The following is a 14,871-nucleotide window of genomic DNA, read 5'->3' as shown; positions in this document are numbered from 1 at the left end:
CTGAAATAGTGATAATTGTGAATATGAGAAGACACTGGATCTGACTAAAAAGTTGGAAAGAAAGAGGAGCCAGGGATATGCCCAATGCTTTTGACTTGAACAAAAACAATCAAATTTTCATTTACTGAAATGGCAAAGACTGCAGGAGAAAATATTGAGAGGAAAAAAAATCAAGAGTTCAGTTTTGTGTCTAATTCAAATAAAGCATATATTTAAATAAAGACCCACTCCTGTCCTTAACCTCTCACTTAGTTAACAATGCCAGTGAAAAATAGAGGACCCTTTTATTTCTGCAAGAGCAGAACAGAGTCTAGGGGTGTTTTCCTTCCCCAGAAATACATGATACCTGAGAAGTCCTAATTTCTGGTCCACTCTGCATCCATTCCTATCCCCACCTTCCTCATTATCATTGAGGATAGCATCTCCTTATGACACCTCCATTGTACAGCACCTCCTATGACACCTCCACATAAGCATAAATATATTTCAAAAGTTATTGAAAGAACAGATGAAGTCAGAACTAATTATGAGCAGAAGATACATTCTTTTGAACAGTTACACTTTCACTAAGAACATTAGAGTCTAAGTGAGCCTTATTTGAAGAATGTCATTAATAGTTTGGTTGACCTCAAACTAATATTAACCTATGACTCTAATATCCATGGTCCAATTAGCTTACTCATTCTTATTTTCCAATTTGTAAGTTTGATAGCACTAGCTAGAAAGTTATGATTATAACTTTCAATCACTGTCAATTTGATTCTTAAATCCAAGGGGAAAGAACTACTTCTCCAAAATAACTTAAAATGCAAATGTTAGCACACAGCAAAATAGAATTTAAAAAATGAAGCTCAAGATAAAGATGAAGGTCATTTCATGAAATTAAATCTAATTTTAGTCTCTGTTCTAACTGTAATTTAAATCCTATAGTCTATCAAAACTTTTTGTTAAAAGGGAGTTTAATTCTGCTATGTATAGTCCTTCATGAAATTGTACTATTTTAGGGGTAAATGAAATTTTTCAATTTGCTTTTTAAAGGCTTTGGGCCTTCATGTAGATTTGGGGTGTAGCAATTTTCTCCTCTGCATGGTTCAGTAGCCAACATGATTAATAAAGGAAGTTGGAAAAAAATAAAGGAAGTGGATATTGGATCAGAATGAAGTATTCTCTAAGTCTTCTGGAGCCCCAAGAAGTAGTGCTTTCAAGAATATGCATTCCAAGATGATTCCACTTTGTGGCTAATGTTATTGAAATCCTCAGAGTGTCATCTAGAATCTGGATTGATCAACATCACTGGCTGACAGCCTCTCCTCAAGTTGAATTTTGTGATTACATAGATACTTCTTTTTTTCTGTCTTTGCCAGTAGGTCAAAAAAATGTGGATTACAGCACCCTATCCATAACTTCTTTCACATCAAGGTGACCTAGAGAAGCCTTTTGGTCCCTCACTAGACTCGATGTGATTGCAGAACCACCAGGTAAGAACCAGGATGGGGCAACAGGCTATTGATTGGAGGGGAAAGTCAATCTTAAGAAAGGGCAAACAGTGAAAATCTCAGGAGGAACAAATGAGCACTGGCTTTGTGTTTCTGGGACTGAACTGGGGACTTTTATTCTGGCTGAACATTTCCACTCTTTTCCTCACAAGCATCTCTGTCTTGAAGCACGGGACCGAAGCAAAATGCTTAATGAAGCGTGGCAGGGAAAGGGGCATGCAAGTGACTTTGGAAGAAAGGCTGGGGAAAGAGAAGAGAGAAGAATCAGATTACAGGTTTACATATTCTCACAAAACCATCTGAAAATATTAACTAGAGTGGCAAATCCTGGGACCTAAGAGCGGGTGTGCATGGAAGAAGTACATCCAGCTCTCACTTTCAGCCCCACCCCCACCCCTGCTTTGTTCAAATGCCTGCACAAAAGCTGGTCAGGAAGGCCTAGGTTGGGTTTAGTAAAGCTTTGGATCACTCGTGACCAAGCCAGTTATCTTTTGGCTTCCTTAACATATGATTGTTTTCTTCTATGCTGGCCATATGGCCCCTGAGGTTCCTGTGGTGCAATGCTGAAGGTAGTCGCTACCACAAGTTATTGCGCTGTCTCAGGCAGGTGTTTCCCAGAGTAGCTGTGACCTGTCCAGATCCAGCAGATCAGCCGCACCCAAGCTATCTGGGCGCCTGATGAGCCCCCAACCACAACCCCAACCACAGGGGCCCGTCCCCTATTCTCCCTGTAGAGACTAATCCTGGGCACCAAAGTAGGCTCTGTGAGTTTTCCAAAGAGCTTATTCCACCCACCCCCTTGAGCCAGCTGTTGGAGCCTCTCCAGAAGCCTCCTGGGCTTCAAACTCCAACACCTAAAGTAGATGCACTGTGCCTGAAAGCGGGCGGGGGGCGGGGCGGGGGGGGGCTGAGGGAGAAGGGGTCGTTGGGGGTGTGAGGGAGAGGGGGTCGTTGGGGGTTTAAGGGAGAGGAGACATGCCTCTGAAAGGGAGAGTGAAAATACTGGGAGAATGACCCCATTCTCCAGGAAAAGGTAATGAGGGGGAGTGAAACAATGTGAACTTACTTGGAAATGCAAACGGAGCTCCACTCTCTCCCGGAACGCATACAAACGACCGTAAGACAAATCAGCCAACGCTCTCCGTGGCTTCCCAGAAAGGGCCTCATGAATGAGAATGGGTTGCTAGGTTTCCTCCCTCCCTCCCTTCCAACAATCGCTTCCCACAAGACTTTCACTGCAGAAAGAAAACATGATGGGCCTGGCGACTGCTAAGTTGGGGAATTGCGCCAAGCACACGAGGATGCCCGCGGCATCTCCCTCCTTCAGGACCCTGGAGAGCGGTCGCCGCGCCCTGGGGACCCGCGCCCCACCCAGCGCGCCTCGCCCCCTCCTGCGCTTCAACCCGCTGTCACTTTTATTAGCTGCTTCCCGCCTCCACCTCCATTTTTCTTGGCTGCCACCAATCTTGTTTTTCAAAAGCAGGTTAAATTGTCCTTTGGTTTTTCTTGAGGGGCCTGTTTGGATTGGCTGAGTTAGGTTCCGGTTCGTAATTATGCTAAATGTTAAGGGAGCGAGAAGTTTGAGAGTTTCTCAAAATGGTTAAGTTTGAATTTCTCAAGCTCCCTCAGTTTCTCAAACATGAAAGCCTGAACAAGGCATGTAACCCTAAAAGGTCAGTAAGTTTAATCACTTTGCTTTATAATAAAGGAGATACATTCAGAGAATAAAGAGACTTCCAAGGTGAGCCAGCAAGTTAGTTGAAAGGCTGAACATAGAACCCTGGGTTTCTGGTTTCTCAATTAATGTTCCCTTCAACTTTCCAATAAAATAATGATTTACCTCCACGCTGGCTGCTTAGATTTCCTGTGCAACAAGTGGAAAGACTTGCGTTCCGCAGAATCCCATATAATGTGGAAAGGGAGACTGCAGTGTACACGTAAGGATCCGCCCCAGCAATTGTCCCCCACCCCACACCACCCAGCACAAATAAAGTCCCCTCCCTTGCCACCCCCTCCCTGGCATGAGTCTGGAATACATCAATCTTCTACCACAATCCAAGATTCCCATAAGCTGCTAAACACTAAGACCAATCTATGTTCCTCTGGCAGGTAGAGCTCCCAATTTGGGAGGCGGGAGAAGTAAAGATGTCAGGAGGGAGAGGAAGAACAAGAGTTGCAAAAGTAAACTATGAGATTTTTATCCTAATTGTAAAGAACCAAGATATGTGAACACAGATCCTGCTAGACACTCTATCTTAACTTGCAAGCAAGGCCCCTGGAAATGTTAACATTCAGATTCTGATGCTAATAGTCAGGATAGAGTCTGAGATTCTGCATTTCTAACAAGCTCCTGTTGATCCACACTTTGAGGAGGGGATGGCTAGGGCGGACAGGAAGTGAGGGAAAGAGAAAGAAAGGGTGGGAAAAGAGGTGGGAAGGGTTGAGGATCTAACCAAAGGCCTTTCTTTTTGCTCTCGTCAACCTTCTCTGGCACCCCAAAAGTAATGCCTCAAAAAACTGTTGTAAATGGCACTAGATGCAAGTTTTCTTCAAAGTGTAAATGAACCCAATAGTAAGGGTGTGCTGGTTTTGTTTCTCTTCCTCCCTCTTCCTTGGCCCTCCCTCCACAGGCGCTGCACAGCTCCCAGATTCGCCAGCTGCCCTAAAACTGCTCAGCCTTCTTTCTAACACATTCTCTGGCTTCACGCGGTCCTTCTCTCAACTTCTCCACCGACCCCCTCCTGGGTGTTCCCAGCTGTGCCCGGAGTTCTCCCTCCTGCTTCCTGCCCAGCCATCAGTTGGGCTCCTACTAGTAGCAGCTCTGGCACTGCCCAGAGGACCCCAAGGGGGACGCCTGACCAGGGGAGAGGACGCCAGTACAGGGCAGAGATCACCCGCGAACATGCTGGTGAGTACCATTGTTTCGAGTACGCCCCACCCCCTCCACACTTCATCACCCACCACCCTCACCAGCACACTCATCTCCTTCCTAAACCCGACTGACCCTCTCCTCAAGGGACCAGCAGGAACCCCGACAGGTAAGGGTGCGAACGGGTGGCCTGAGACAGAGTTCAGCACGGTCGGTCGCGAGGAAAGGGCATAGGTGACTCTTCTTGACACCCCGATCTCCCCGGGACCCTCGAAGCTGGAATTCCTGGACCATTTCCTTTACGGGGGTCAGTGCAATCTAGAGGTGGGGGAGGGGTGCTATCCCTGGTGGAGACTGCTTCCCAAACTCTAGTTCCCCTCTGCTGGCTCTCCTCCGTGTCTTCCTGCCTCCTCCACAAGCGCCTCCGCCCCCTCCTCGCGCTCCCACGCCTTTGCCCTCTCGGCTTCTGCGGGCTCTGGAGGGAAAAGAGGAAATGACGTGATGTTATTTTTGTCAGGTCAGCTTTCAGCTTCAGTTTAGCCCTGCGAGCTCAACCGCAAGGCCCCGAGGTCCTACCGAGACGCGCCCCGAGGGTGCACCGGGGCTGTAAGGACAGCGGCACGCGGTGCCTGCGGAGCTGGACGGGGGTTTCTCCTCTACCCTTCGGGTCCCCCTTCTTGCCCCCGGATTCGAGAATCCCTTGGGGGCCGGGGGCAGTTGCGGAGGTTCTCAGCGGGGTCCAAAGTAGGGCTTAGCTGCGCTCCAGCATCCCCCCACCCCAACCAGATGGGGCCAGGAGATGGGAAGGAGTCTCTTTCCACTGAGGGTTAACCGCGGGCGGAGGGTGCACCGGGTGAGGAGGGGGCAGAGCGCCCAGAACCACCCTGAAGCGAGGGACAAGGTAGGAGGCTGCCCTCCAGAGGCGGGGCAATTCTTAGATTCTCCAGGGACTAGCACCCTCTGCGCCCACGGCGCAACCGCGGCGCGCACACACACACACACGCGCGCACGCACACACACACACACACACGCACTCACGCGCGCACACTCACACCCCACTCTGCTCCCTTCATTCACAAGGTCCGAGCACGCATTCCCGAAGGGTGGAGTCTCCCTCCACTCCCGCGAGCGGTAGCCAAGCGGTGGCAGAGGGAGGTTTTGCCCACGCCCTCCGCGCTCGCTCGACCTCGCGCCGGCACTCTCCGTACTTCCCCATCCCGGGCGAGAGCAGCCGGCTCTGGTCCGAGCGCAGACCGTGTCCCGCGCGGGGCCTGGAGAGACACCTGCCCCCGGCCCGCGCCGCAGTGGAGAGCCCGGCCGCCAGAGGGAGGCGAGAACTGGGTTTGCCCGGCCCGGAGAGGCAATTGAGGGGGCGGGGAGGAGGCAGAGCAAAGGGTGGGAAAAGGGGAAAGAACGGGGCGAGAAGAAAGGCGGAGAGCCAGAAGAAGGGGAACGCGGGGAGAGCAATCGCAGGCATAGTAAGGACCGCGCTTGGAATTATTACAAAAATAAGGCGCACGGGGACGCATGCGCATGGCTGACGGAGACTAGCTGGCTGGAGCTGCCACCCCGGCTCGCCGGGTGGACCGTGGAATCGTGAGTACCCCGTTTCCTCCATACCCCCTTCTCCCTCTGGGACTCCTCCTGAGACCTCGGGAGGGGCAGTGGCCCTAGACCAGCGGGGCGCCCACGATAGTCAAGAAAGACCTGGGGTTGTCGTAGTCCCTGCTGTGGTGGGAGGGGGTGTGGGTCGGTCGCCCACTCCGCGAGTCCAAACCCGTCAGTTAGCATCTGGGGTACGTTTGGGTTTAGAGTGTGTCTGTGTTGGGGCGGGGGGGGGGGGGGTGCGTCCATCCACCAGGATTGATTTCTACCGGGTGCGCCTTGGCGTCCGCACGATTTCACCTCAGTGGCCGGGGGTCAGTGAGTAGGTGGCAGGCGCAGGAGCCATGTCCTTAAAATCTAAAATACATATTGATACCGAAGTGTATTTGGGAAACTCCAGGCTGGTGGAAACGTCAGCATTCCACTGAATAGGGGGAAGGTGGAAAAAGCTACCAGGCGCCGGAGGCGGGCAGTTTGAGCGCAGGTGGGAAGGAAGAGGAGGCACTCCCTGAATTGCCGAATCTCCCTCTAGGAGAAGCGCAACTGGGAGACACCCCAGGAGCGGGGCCTGGAAAGGGGCTCCCGCTCGCGAATCCTGAAGCGGCTGGCTAGCGTCGGCATTTATGCTCTCGAAAACCGAATGGACAGAACTGCCCCCCACCCTTAGCCGGTGCCAAGGAGTTTAAGATGCGGTTGCAGCGGGGATTTTTCTTGAACAGCTCCGGACGGTTGGCTGACTTTTCCACACTCGCGGAGCTGCGCGCGGGAAGTTGTACCGAGTCTGGGCGCCCGGGCCGCGGAGACTGGAAGGTGGGAGTGGGCGGGCGAGGACCCAGGGAAAGGAGGCGCACCAGGAAGGAGCGGGGGCGGGGAGGGCAGCTTTGCGGGGAGCAGCAAGAGGGGCTTTCTCCTTCCCCCCAACTTTGTGAGAACGGACTGGAGAGCGGCCTTGGGAGAGGCAGCGCGCGGAGATCGCGTGGGCGTGAGCGTGGGAAGTCTGTGTTTCGCCGCGTTTTTGCTTTGCGGGGAGTGGGAAGGAGAGAGAGGGTATTTTGGAGTCTACTCCGCGATAGCCCACCCAGCCTCTGGGAAAACCGGGAGAAGGGAGGACCGTGGGGGAGGAAACGCGTGGAAAACAAGGGTTGCGAACCTTCGGGACTCGCCCGCATCCCAGGAAAACCCAGGCGAGTGTCCAGGGCCCGCCAGCGACCCCAACAGTCGGCTGGATGCTCGCGGCGCCGGCGAGAGGAAGCCCCGGGGAGCAAGTGCTGCTCCCACGCCACACGCGGGGGACGGAGTGAAAGAGTGAACGCGATTGCAGCGCCAGGAGGAGAGTGCTAAAGAGAAAATCTCTGCTCGCCTCACTTTTCTATCCCGGAATCTGGCGGAGGCCAGTCGGTCTGTGTCCACCCTCCCCCATCTAGCCGCGGGCCTGGAAGCTGTGGAGAGAGTTCCCTGGTTCTCCCAGCCGCAGCCTGCACCTTCTGAGGGGACCGGACTCCTGGCCCACTGGCCAGCAGAGGCAGTCACTTGCCCACTGGGGTTCTGGGGTTCTGCGTTGCCTCCGGCCCCCCCCCCCCCCGCCGCCCCGAGTGTGGCGATCAGGGGGAGCTCCTGCCCCAGTCTTCGGTTACCCTCATTGTGTCAGCCCCCCTCCTCCTGGCGCAGGTCCAAGCGTTCCTTTCAGGTTTGGCTTCTTTTTACTTCTAGTGGATCCAAAGTTTGGATTGGCTAAACCCGCTTTGTGTTCATGAAACCGTTTGACTCCCCAGACTTGGCAAGAACATTTGTAATAAAATTACTATCTGCAAATCCTTATGTTTTACTCATTATTTAATTTTCTACTGGACCTCATCCCATTTATTTTCTCTTCATTAAGTGGCATCTTTTGTGGCAGGTATGGGTAACATGTGAGAGGCAACTTTGCCTAATGGATTAGGGTTCTGGGTTCTGTGTCTGGATTCAAATCCCAATCTAACTACATGACCTTAGGTAAATTACTTACCCTCTCAATGCCTTAATTTTAGCATGCGTGAAATGGAGATAATTAAAGTCCTTATTTCATAGAGTAGCTGCCAGCACTCAGTAAATTAGTACAGTAGACCTCTAGCAGGTACCAAAGAGAAGCTATTATTAGTTTTATTATTATATCAATGCCAAATAGGCTAAGTAGACTTCAAAGTAAAAACACTCAGGAACAGAACAGAATGCATATTTTTGTGTGCTATAGGATATACATAATGATATAGGAAATGCCTATCAAAATTAGAAAGACAGTAAATGATATGTCGATATCTAAACTTAAATACATTGCATTTCTACGTCATTTGAACTGTATTTCAAATAATTATGAAATATGTACATGCAAACTTCAAACAGCACCTTAAGAAAACTATCTTTTTTTTTATATAGAGGCATGTCTTATTTATTTATTTTATTTGTTTGTTTTGTTTATACATGCACTGGGTACAGTCAGAAGCACGGGAGGGTGAGAGAATTCACCAGAGCCAGAGCGGGGAGCAGAGCAGGCAGAAGGACCAAAGTACACTGCTGAGGGGAGCAGCGGGCGGCAGGAGAGGTCTGCGCGCCATGTGGGACCCTCCTCTGGTGGCCGGGGAGCAGCCGGGGATCCAGCTGGGGATTCAACCGGGCGCTGCAGAGGCTGCGGGCAGCTGCAGCTTCGCAACCCAGCGCTCAACCGCTGCGCCACCGGGGAGGCCCAAGAAAACGATCTTTATCCTTCAAAATATTTTACTTTCTATAGTAGCTGTGCATGAAAAATATACATTAGGTCAGGGCATATACAGAAAATCCAGTATCTGTATTAAAATATTGCACTGAATCGGTTTTACTTAAGAGAACCTGGAAATTTATCTTAGAAGCTAGAAATGCTAACTTCTCTAAGATCATTGTAAATATTTTAGCTTAAAAACCTTTGATATCAATAATGTAAAATAAAATTCAGATTCCCTATTCTACCTCTCTCAACCTTACAGACGACGAAACATCCAGAGAGGTTACCAGTCCAGCCAGAGATGGCCAACTAAATAGGGGCTAAAATTGGATTAGGTTTAGGTCTCCTGACTCACTCCCCAGGGCTTACACACCACATTGATGATTTCCTGTTTACTACAGATTTATAAACCTTTAGCAAATAGGAAATCAGAAGGTATTATGCAAGCTTATGTTATCTCCAAAACCAGGGAGAACAGGCGATAATGTGACTGCTGTTGTCCCCAAGTTTCATCATGGCTCCTCACAGGAAACATGACCGCATGACCTGCCTATGGTAAAGTAAATTCACAGATGAAGTTAGTGGCAGAGCCAGAATTTGAATTTAGGGTCCCACAGGAGTATGAACTTGATTGTATATTCTGTTAATCCCTTGTGGCAGTTTTACATTAGAAACCATTGCTGAGCTCTTTTTAAATTATTAAAATCTCCTTCCAGCTGACTTTGAAAGTATTTCCTGTGAGAGTTCTTTGGGAAAGACCTTCAAAATTACACATAAGATTTTATTATCCCAGATCTTATAGACAAGCAAGAATGAAAGAGGGGAGAAAGACTTTCTTATTTTAATGCAATATCCTGGTTACCTGTTTTATTCTAGGTCCTTGTTTCTAAAATCCTGCTGTTCTTTCATTTCTGCAAGTGGAGTATAATGGCCTTCACCTTCTATGAACAGATGCAGCGAGTGGCTGAAGGTCCAGCCTTCACATGAGCAGTTTAGGAATTGCAAGGCAGAACCTTTCAAGTGAGCATCTGGCCATGCAAAGTTATTTATAGGAATGTTGTGTCTTTCAGGAAGGCTCTTCTAGGAATTTTGCCTGCACCCTTAAAGAAGGAAACCATAGTTCACTCCCTTGTGTCAAATGGATATCTTAGCTTTGATTTTGCACCTCTGAATATCTACCTGTTCTTAGACAGAAATATAGGGCATTCAGCAGGGAGTGACTTATTAGCATGCTACCAAGCCAGTTCAGCAAAACTGATTTTGAAACCACATGTATAAGGCCAGATCCCAATATGATTACCATGTGAATCACTGTCTAATTGGGAATATTTCAGATTGGTTGTCAGTGCACCACCAGGTGACTCACAATGTGAGCTTCTATTCAAAACATACAGCGTCAGTCAGCAACTAATAGGGTTCACTCTGAGTCAGAGCTGAGCATTTAGTGCAATCAGGGTGAGTCACTGACTACCCGGCATATCTGAGATGGTCCCTGAATGTTACCTTGAGAAGCTCAAGAGTTTAGACAACGCTACATGGGATGAGTCAGTTCATAGTACAATTGAATGGGCTTTTATAACGGCCATTCACAATAAGGTTTGATATGATTGAATGCTCAAGGTAATATTGCATGACTATGAATTCATAGAATAAGTTACCTTGACTCTAATCTAGCTGATTAAGTTCTAGCTATTTTACATGGGAAATCTTTTATGAAATATGACTAACATGTCCTATTCCCAACAGTGATATCTTACTTATTTCAGTGATTATTAAAGCCAGTTGACCGTTCTAGTTTAGGAGTACTTGATTTCTAGTTAATAACTAACTTTATTCTAAATTTGTAAAATCCCTTTATATACATTTTAGTATCTGGATTTCAGACAATCGCCTCATGCAAAGATAAACTGCAGTCTTACTCCCTGAGGTCCTGAGTTGCACTATGTGCATCTTCGCCCAACAGTGGAACAGAGAACACTTTGTTCTCTGGTATGTCTCCCTTTGAGCCTTCGTCACCTTTGATGCTTATTGAACGGTATTTGGTCAAGAGCTAGGTCACCAATTTGTGATGCTGTTCTAGCTATAGCAACACGCAGCACTTCTAACCCACCTAGGGCTGTGTGGCTAAGTCAACACAGATTTATACAGTTGTTCCACTTATGCAAGACAGTGGGAAGAATTATGCAACCTATGCCTACCTCACCCTTGTAAATGACTTTTATATCTTAGGGTGGGGTGATAATGAGATTTAAGGGACTATAGATTTCTTAATCTATGTGAAAATCCTATTCATAATAGTGGCAGGAAGTTTAGTAGCCAAGATTCGACTACTGTTTTAAAAGGACAAGTCTGTTTTTCTCTTTATATTTTGATGCCTCTAAGAAAATCCCAGATGTGTGGTCTTAACCACAAATACCTTTATTGTACTTCCACAAACATCTATTTCTAGAGAAAACTTGGACAATAATTCATATATCTCCTGCCATAAGAAAGATAGAAATTTCTTTGCCTTTAATGGGAACGGTACATAAAAAGTTCAGTTCTTCCTGACCATGTAATTCCTGGCAACTTCAGGTCATTAGGACTCTTCAATAAGTTAGAATATTTATCCAACTGAATCACAGTTTCTACATAGGTTTGCTAAGTTTAGGAGGTATAGGTATTTTTGTAATATTCGTGGTTGTTTTTAGCTTTGAGTTGTAACTTGAAGTGTATACATTTTAATTGTACAGTTTAATCATCTTTACATAAGTATAGCACACGTTAGAAACTTCTAGATCAGGATTTTTTTTTACTTCAGCACTGTTGACACTTTGAGTTGCAAACCTTCTTGTTGGGGGTAGTAACCTGTGCATTGCAGGAGGTTGAGCACAATCCCTGTCCTCTGCCACCAGATACCAGTAGCATCTCCCAAGATGTAACTACCAAAAATGTCTCCAGATATTGCCAAACAAAATCACTCACCACTGCTCTAGATCAAGATAAAGGATTTAGCCCAAGTCCATAAAACTGTTCTTGCTACCTCCCAGGCAATAGTTCTAAAAGTGACCACTCTTCTAATTTCTCAAACCACATATTACTTGTGCCTGGTTTTGAACCTCATAGGGAATTATGCAATAAACATACTTTGCATGTGGTTCTTTAACTCAGCATTATGTTTTTTGAGACTGACTCATTTTTCATGCTGTGCAGTGTTCCTTGGTATGAATATACCATGGTTCATTTATCCATTCCATCACTGAAAAACATTTGAATTGTCTCCTGTGTAGGACTATTAATAAATAATGCTAATGTGAACATTCTTATTCATATCTTTTGATAAACTTAAACCTCTCTTTCCATTGGATACCCAGCAGTAAAATGGCTGGATAATAAACAGATCCAATATATGTTTAGCCATATTATGCAGTTTTTCAAACTATTTTTAACCCCCCAAACCATTTATATCCCTATTGGCAATGTATATTGCTTCACATCCTCACCAGCACTTAGTGTTGTCCACTTATTTAATTTCTGTCATTCTGGTGACAGAACAGTATGTTATTAGTATTTTAATTTGTATTTCACTGATTATTAATAATGTTGAGAACTTAACCTGTCTTCTGCTGTGCCCAGTCTTCTGTCAAACTAGTGATTGTTAACATCATAATAGTTTTGTTCAAAATGGAGAATGTCCAATTGATATTTTTGAATATGTTTAAATTTTCTAATTAAATTCTCCAGGTACTCATCATGTGTCCATCTAATTCTTATCTATTAATTCCAATGTTGAGAATTTTATGAACTTGTATCTGTTATTCGTTTTTTATTATCTCATTTTTCTTTTTTTAATTTGTCAGTTGAGATAATATTGATTTACAGTACTATATATCTTCAGGGGTATAGGTTCACACATATAAAAATGTATGTTCTCACTGTACCCACAACCAAAGAACCAATCATCTTCCACCATTGTCCACTGAGCCCTCTTGCCCCTCCCCATCAACCCTTCTGGAAGCCTCAGTTCTGCTTCAGATTTCAAAGCTTTGTTTTGTTTTTGTCTGCTCCTTTGCTTTGTTTCTTTATATTCCACATAGGAGTGAAATCATCCTATATTTTTCTTCCTCATTCTGACTTATTCCACTTACCATAATCTCCTTCAGTTCCATCAATGTTGTCACAAAAGGCAAGATTTTATCTTTTCTTATAAAATTGATTAGTATCCCATTGTGTGTTCCTACACATCTCGTTAATCCACTCACTTGTCATTGTGCACTTAGGTTGTTTCCATAGCTGCAATGAACATAGAAGTGGATATATCTCTTCCAATTAGTGCTTTTGTATTCTTTGGGTAGATATTTTGGAGTAGAATTGCTGGATCATATGGTGGATCTATTTTTAGTATTTTGACAAGCCTCCATACTATTGACTCTTATCTATTATACATTCCCACCCTCAACATTTGTTTCTAGCCTTATTAATATTGGCTGTGCTCACAGGTATGAGAAGGTATCTCTTTGTGATTTAACTTGTGTTTCCATGATGATGAGCATTTCTTCATGTTCCATTAGCCTCTGTATGTCTTCTTTGAAATTCAGCTCTTCTGCATATTTTTTGATTGAGTTTATTTGCTTTCTTTTTGTTGATTTGGATGAGTTCTTTGCAGATTTGGATAGTGGCCCCTTGTTGGAAGGAAGTACGATGTATAGAAATTATCTTTAATTTGGTAGAATGTATTTTTATTTAATTGATAGCTTCTTTTGATGTGCGGAAACTTTTTAATTTGATGTAATACAGTCTTTTTCTTGTTTCCCATGACACAGTAGTCAATTCCTGAAATAGATCACTGACCTCAGTGTCATGGAGTGTTTTTCCTGTGTGTTCTTCTGTGTATTTTGTTGAATTAATTTTTCTGTATGGTGTGAGATAGTGATCTAATTTCATTATTTTGCATGTGGCTGTCCAAATATCCCAATACCATTTGTTGAAAGACTTTCCTTTATCCATATATGTGGCTCCTTTGCCATAAATTAACTGTCCATGTAAGTGTGGGTTTATTTATGGGCTCTCAATTCTATTTCATTAATCTGGTGTCTATTTTTGTTCTAATACTATTTTTCTTTGATTATACTTGCTTTATAGTATAATTTGAAGTCTAGGGTCATGATATATTTGTTTTTGTTTTTGTTTTTGTTTTTGTTTTCAGAATTGCTCCTATTAGTCAGGGCCTTCTATGGTTTCATGCAAATTTCAGTAATGTTTGGCCTATTTCCTTAAAGAAAACTATTTAAATTTTGTAGGATTTGCATTAAAATCTGTACATTGCTTTGGAAGATGGCCATTTTAACAATGTCATTTCTTCCAATTCATAAGCATGGAATATCTTTGCATTTCCTTATGTCTTCTATTTCTTTAGCAATGTCTTCGAGTTTCTGTTGTACAGGTCTTTCACCTCCTTTGTTAAGTGTATTTCTAGGTTGTTAATCTTTTTGATTTGGTAGTAAATGGGTCTTTTTTTTTTAATTTCTTCCTCTTCTAGTTTGTTGTTTGACTATGGGAATACAACATTTTTTATATTTATTTTTTTAGCCTGCCACTTTACTGATTTATTATTTCTAATGGTTTATTTGAAAGAGTTTCTAAGGTTTCTTTTCTCTCAGTTTTTTGAAAGAATTCAAGCAGGGCAAGTATTAGTACGTCTTTTAAAGTTTGGTGGAATTTACTTTTGAAGCTATCAGGTCCTAGACTTTTGTTTAGGGTAAGAATTTTGATTGCTGTTTCAATTTCCTTGTTTATTGATTGGTTTGTTCAGGTTTTCAATTTCTTCTCTATTCAGTCTCAGATGATTGTGTTATTCTAAGAATGTGACCTTCTAATCTAGGTTAATAAACTTGGAAGCATGTAAATGTTCACAGTACTTTCTTAATACCGTCTAAATTTCTAGGTTCTGTTGTAACTTCTCTTTCGTTTAGTTTTCTCCTTTTCCTTTGCGGACCTAACTGAGGTTTGTCTTGTTCATTTTTCCAAAGAACCAGCTTTTTGTTTCAATGATCTTTTCGAATGCCTTTTTCATTTCTGATTTATTTCTGCTTTGATTTTTATTATTTCTGTTCTACTGACTTTTGGATTTGTTTTGTTCTTTTTCTAGTTAGTCCCTTGAGATAAGAGACAAGGCAGTTTATTTGGGC

The 14,871-nt window shown here is 44.7% G+C and overlaps 1 protein-coding gene across 1 annotated transcript in view; it reads left to right on the top strand.

Moving 5' to 3' along the window:
- The first annotated feature begins 4,332 nt into the window (after window positions 1-4,332).
- Window positions 4,333-14,871, top strand: part of RGS20 (regulator of G protein signaling 20) — an 82,967-nt gene continuing 72,428 nt past the window's right edge. The window contains exon 1 of the mRNA XM_054692265.1: window positions 4,333-4,404. Within this exon, the coding sequence (XP_054548240.1) occupies window positions 4,399-4,404 (6 nt within the window). The 5' untranslated portion in view covers window positions 4,333-4,398. The remainder of the gene's footprint in view (window positions 4,405-14,871) is intronic.

The sequence above is a fragment of the Talpa occidentalis genome, unplaced genomic scaffold (genome assembly GCF_014898055.3).
Source record: "Talpa occidentalis isolate TD23 unplaced genomic scaffold, MPIMG_talOcc4v2.1, whole genome shotgun sequence".
Lineage (NCBI taxonomy): Eukaryota > Metazoa > Chordata > Mammalia > Eulipotyphla > Talpidae > Talpa > Talpa occidentalis.
Note: the sequence above shows the minus strand (reverse complement) of the source record. Positions and strands in the feature narration are given on the sequence as shown.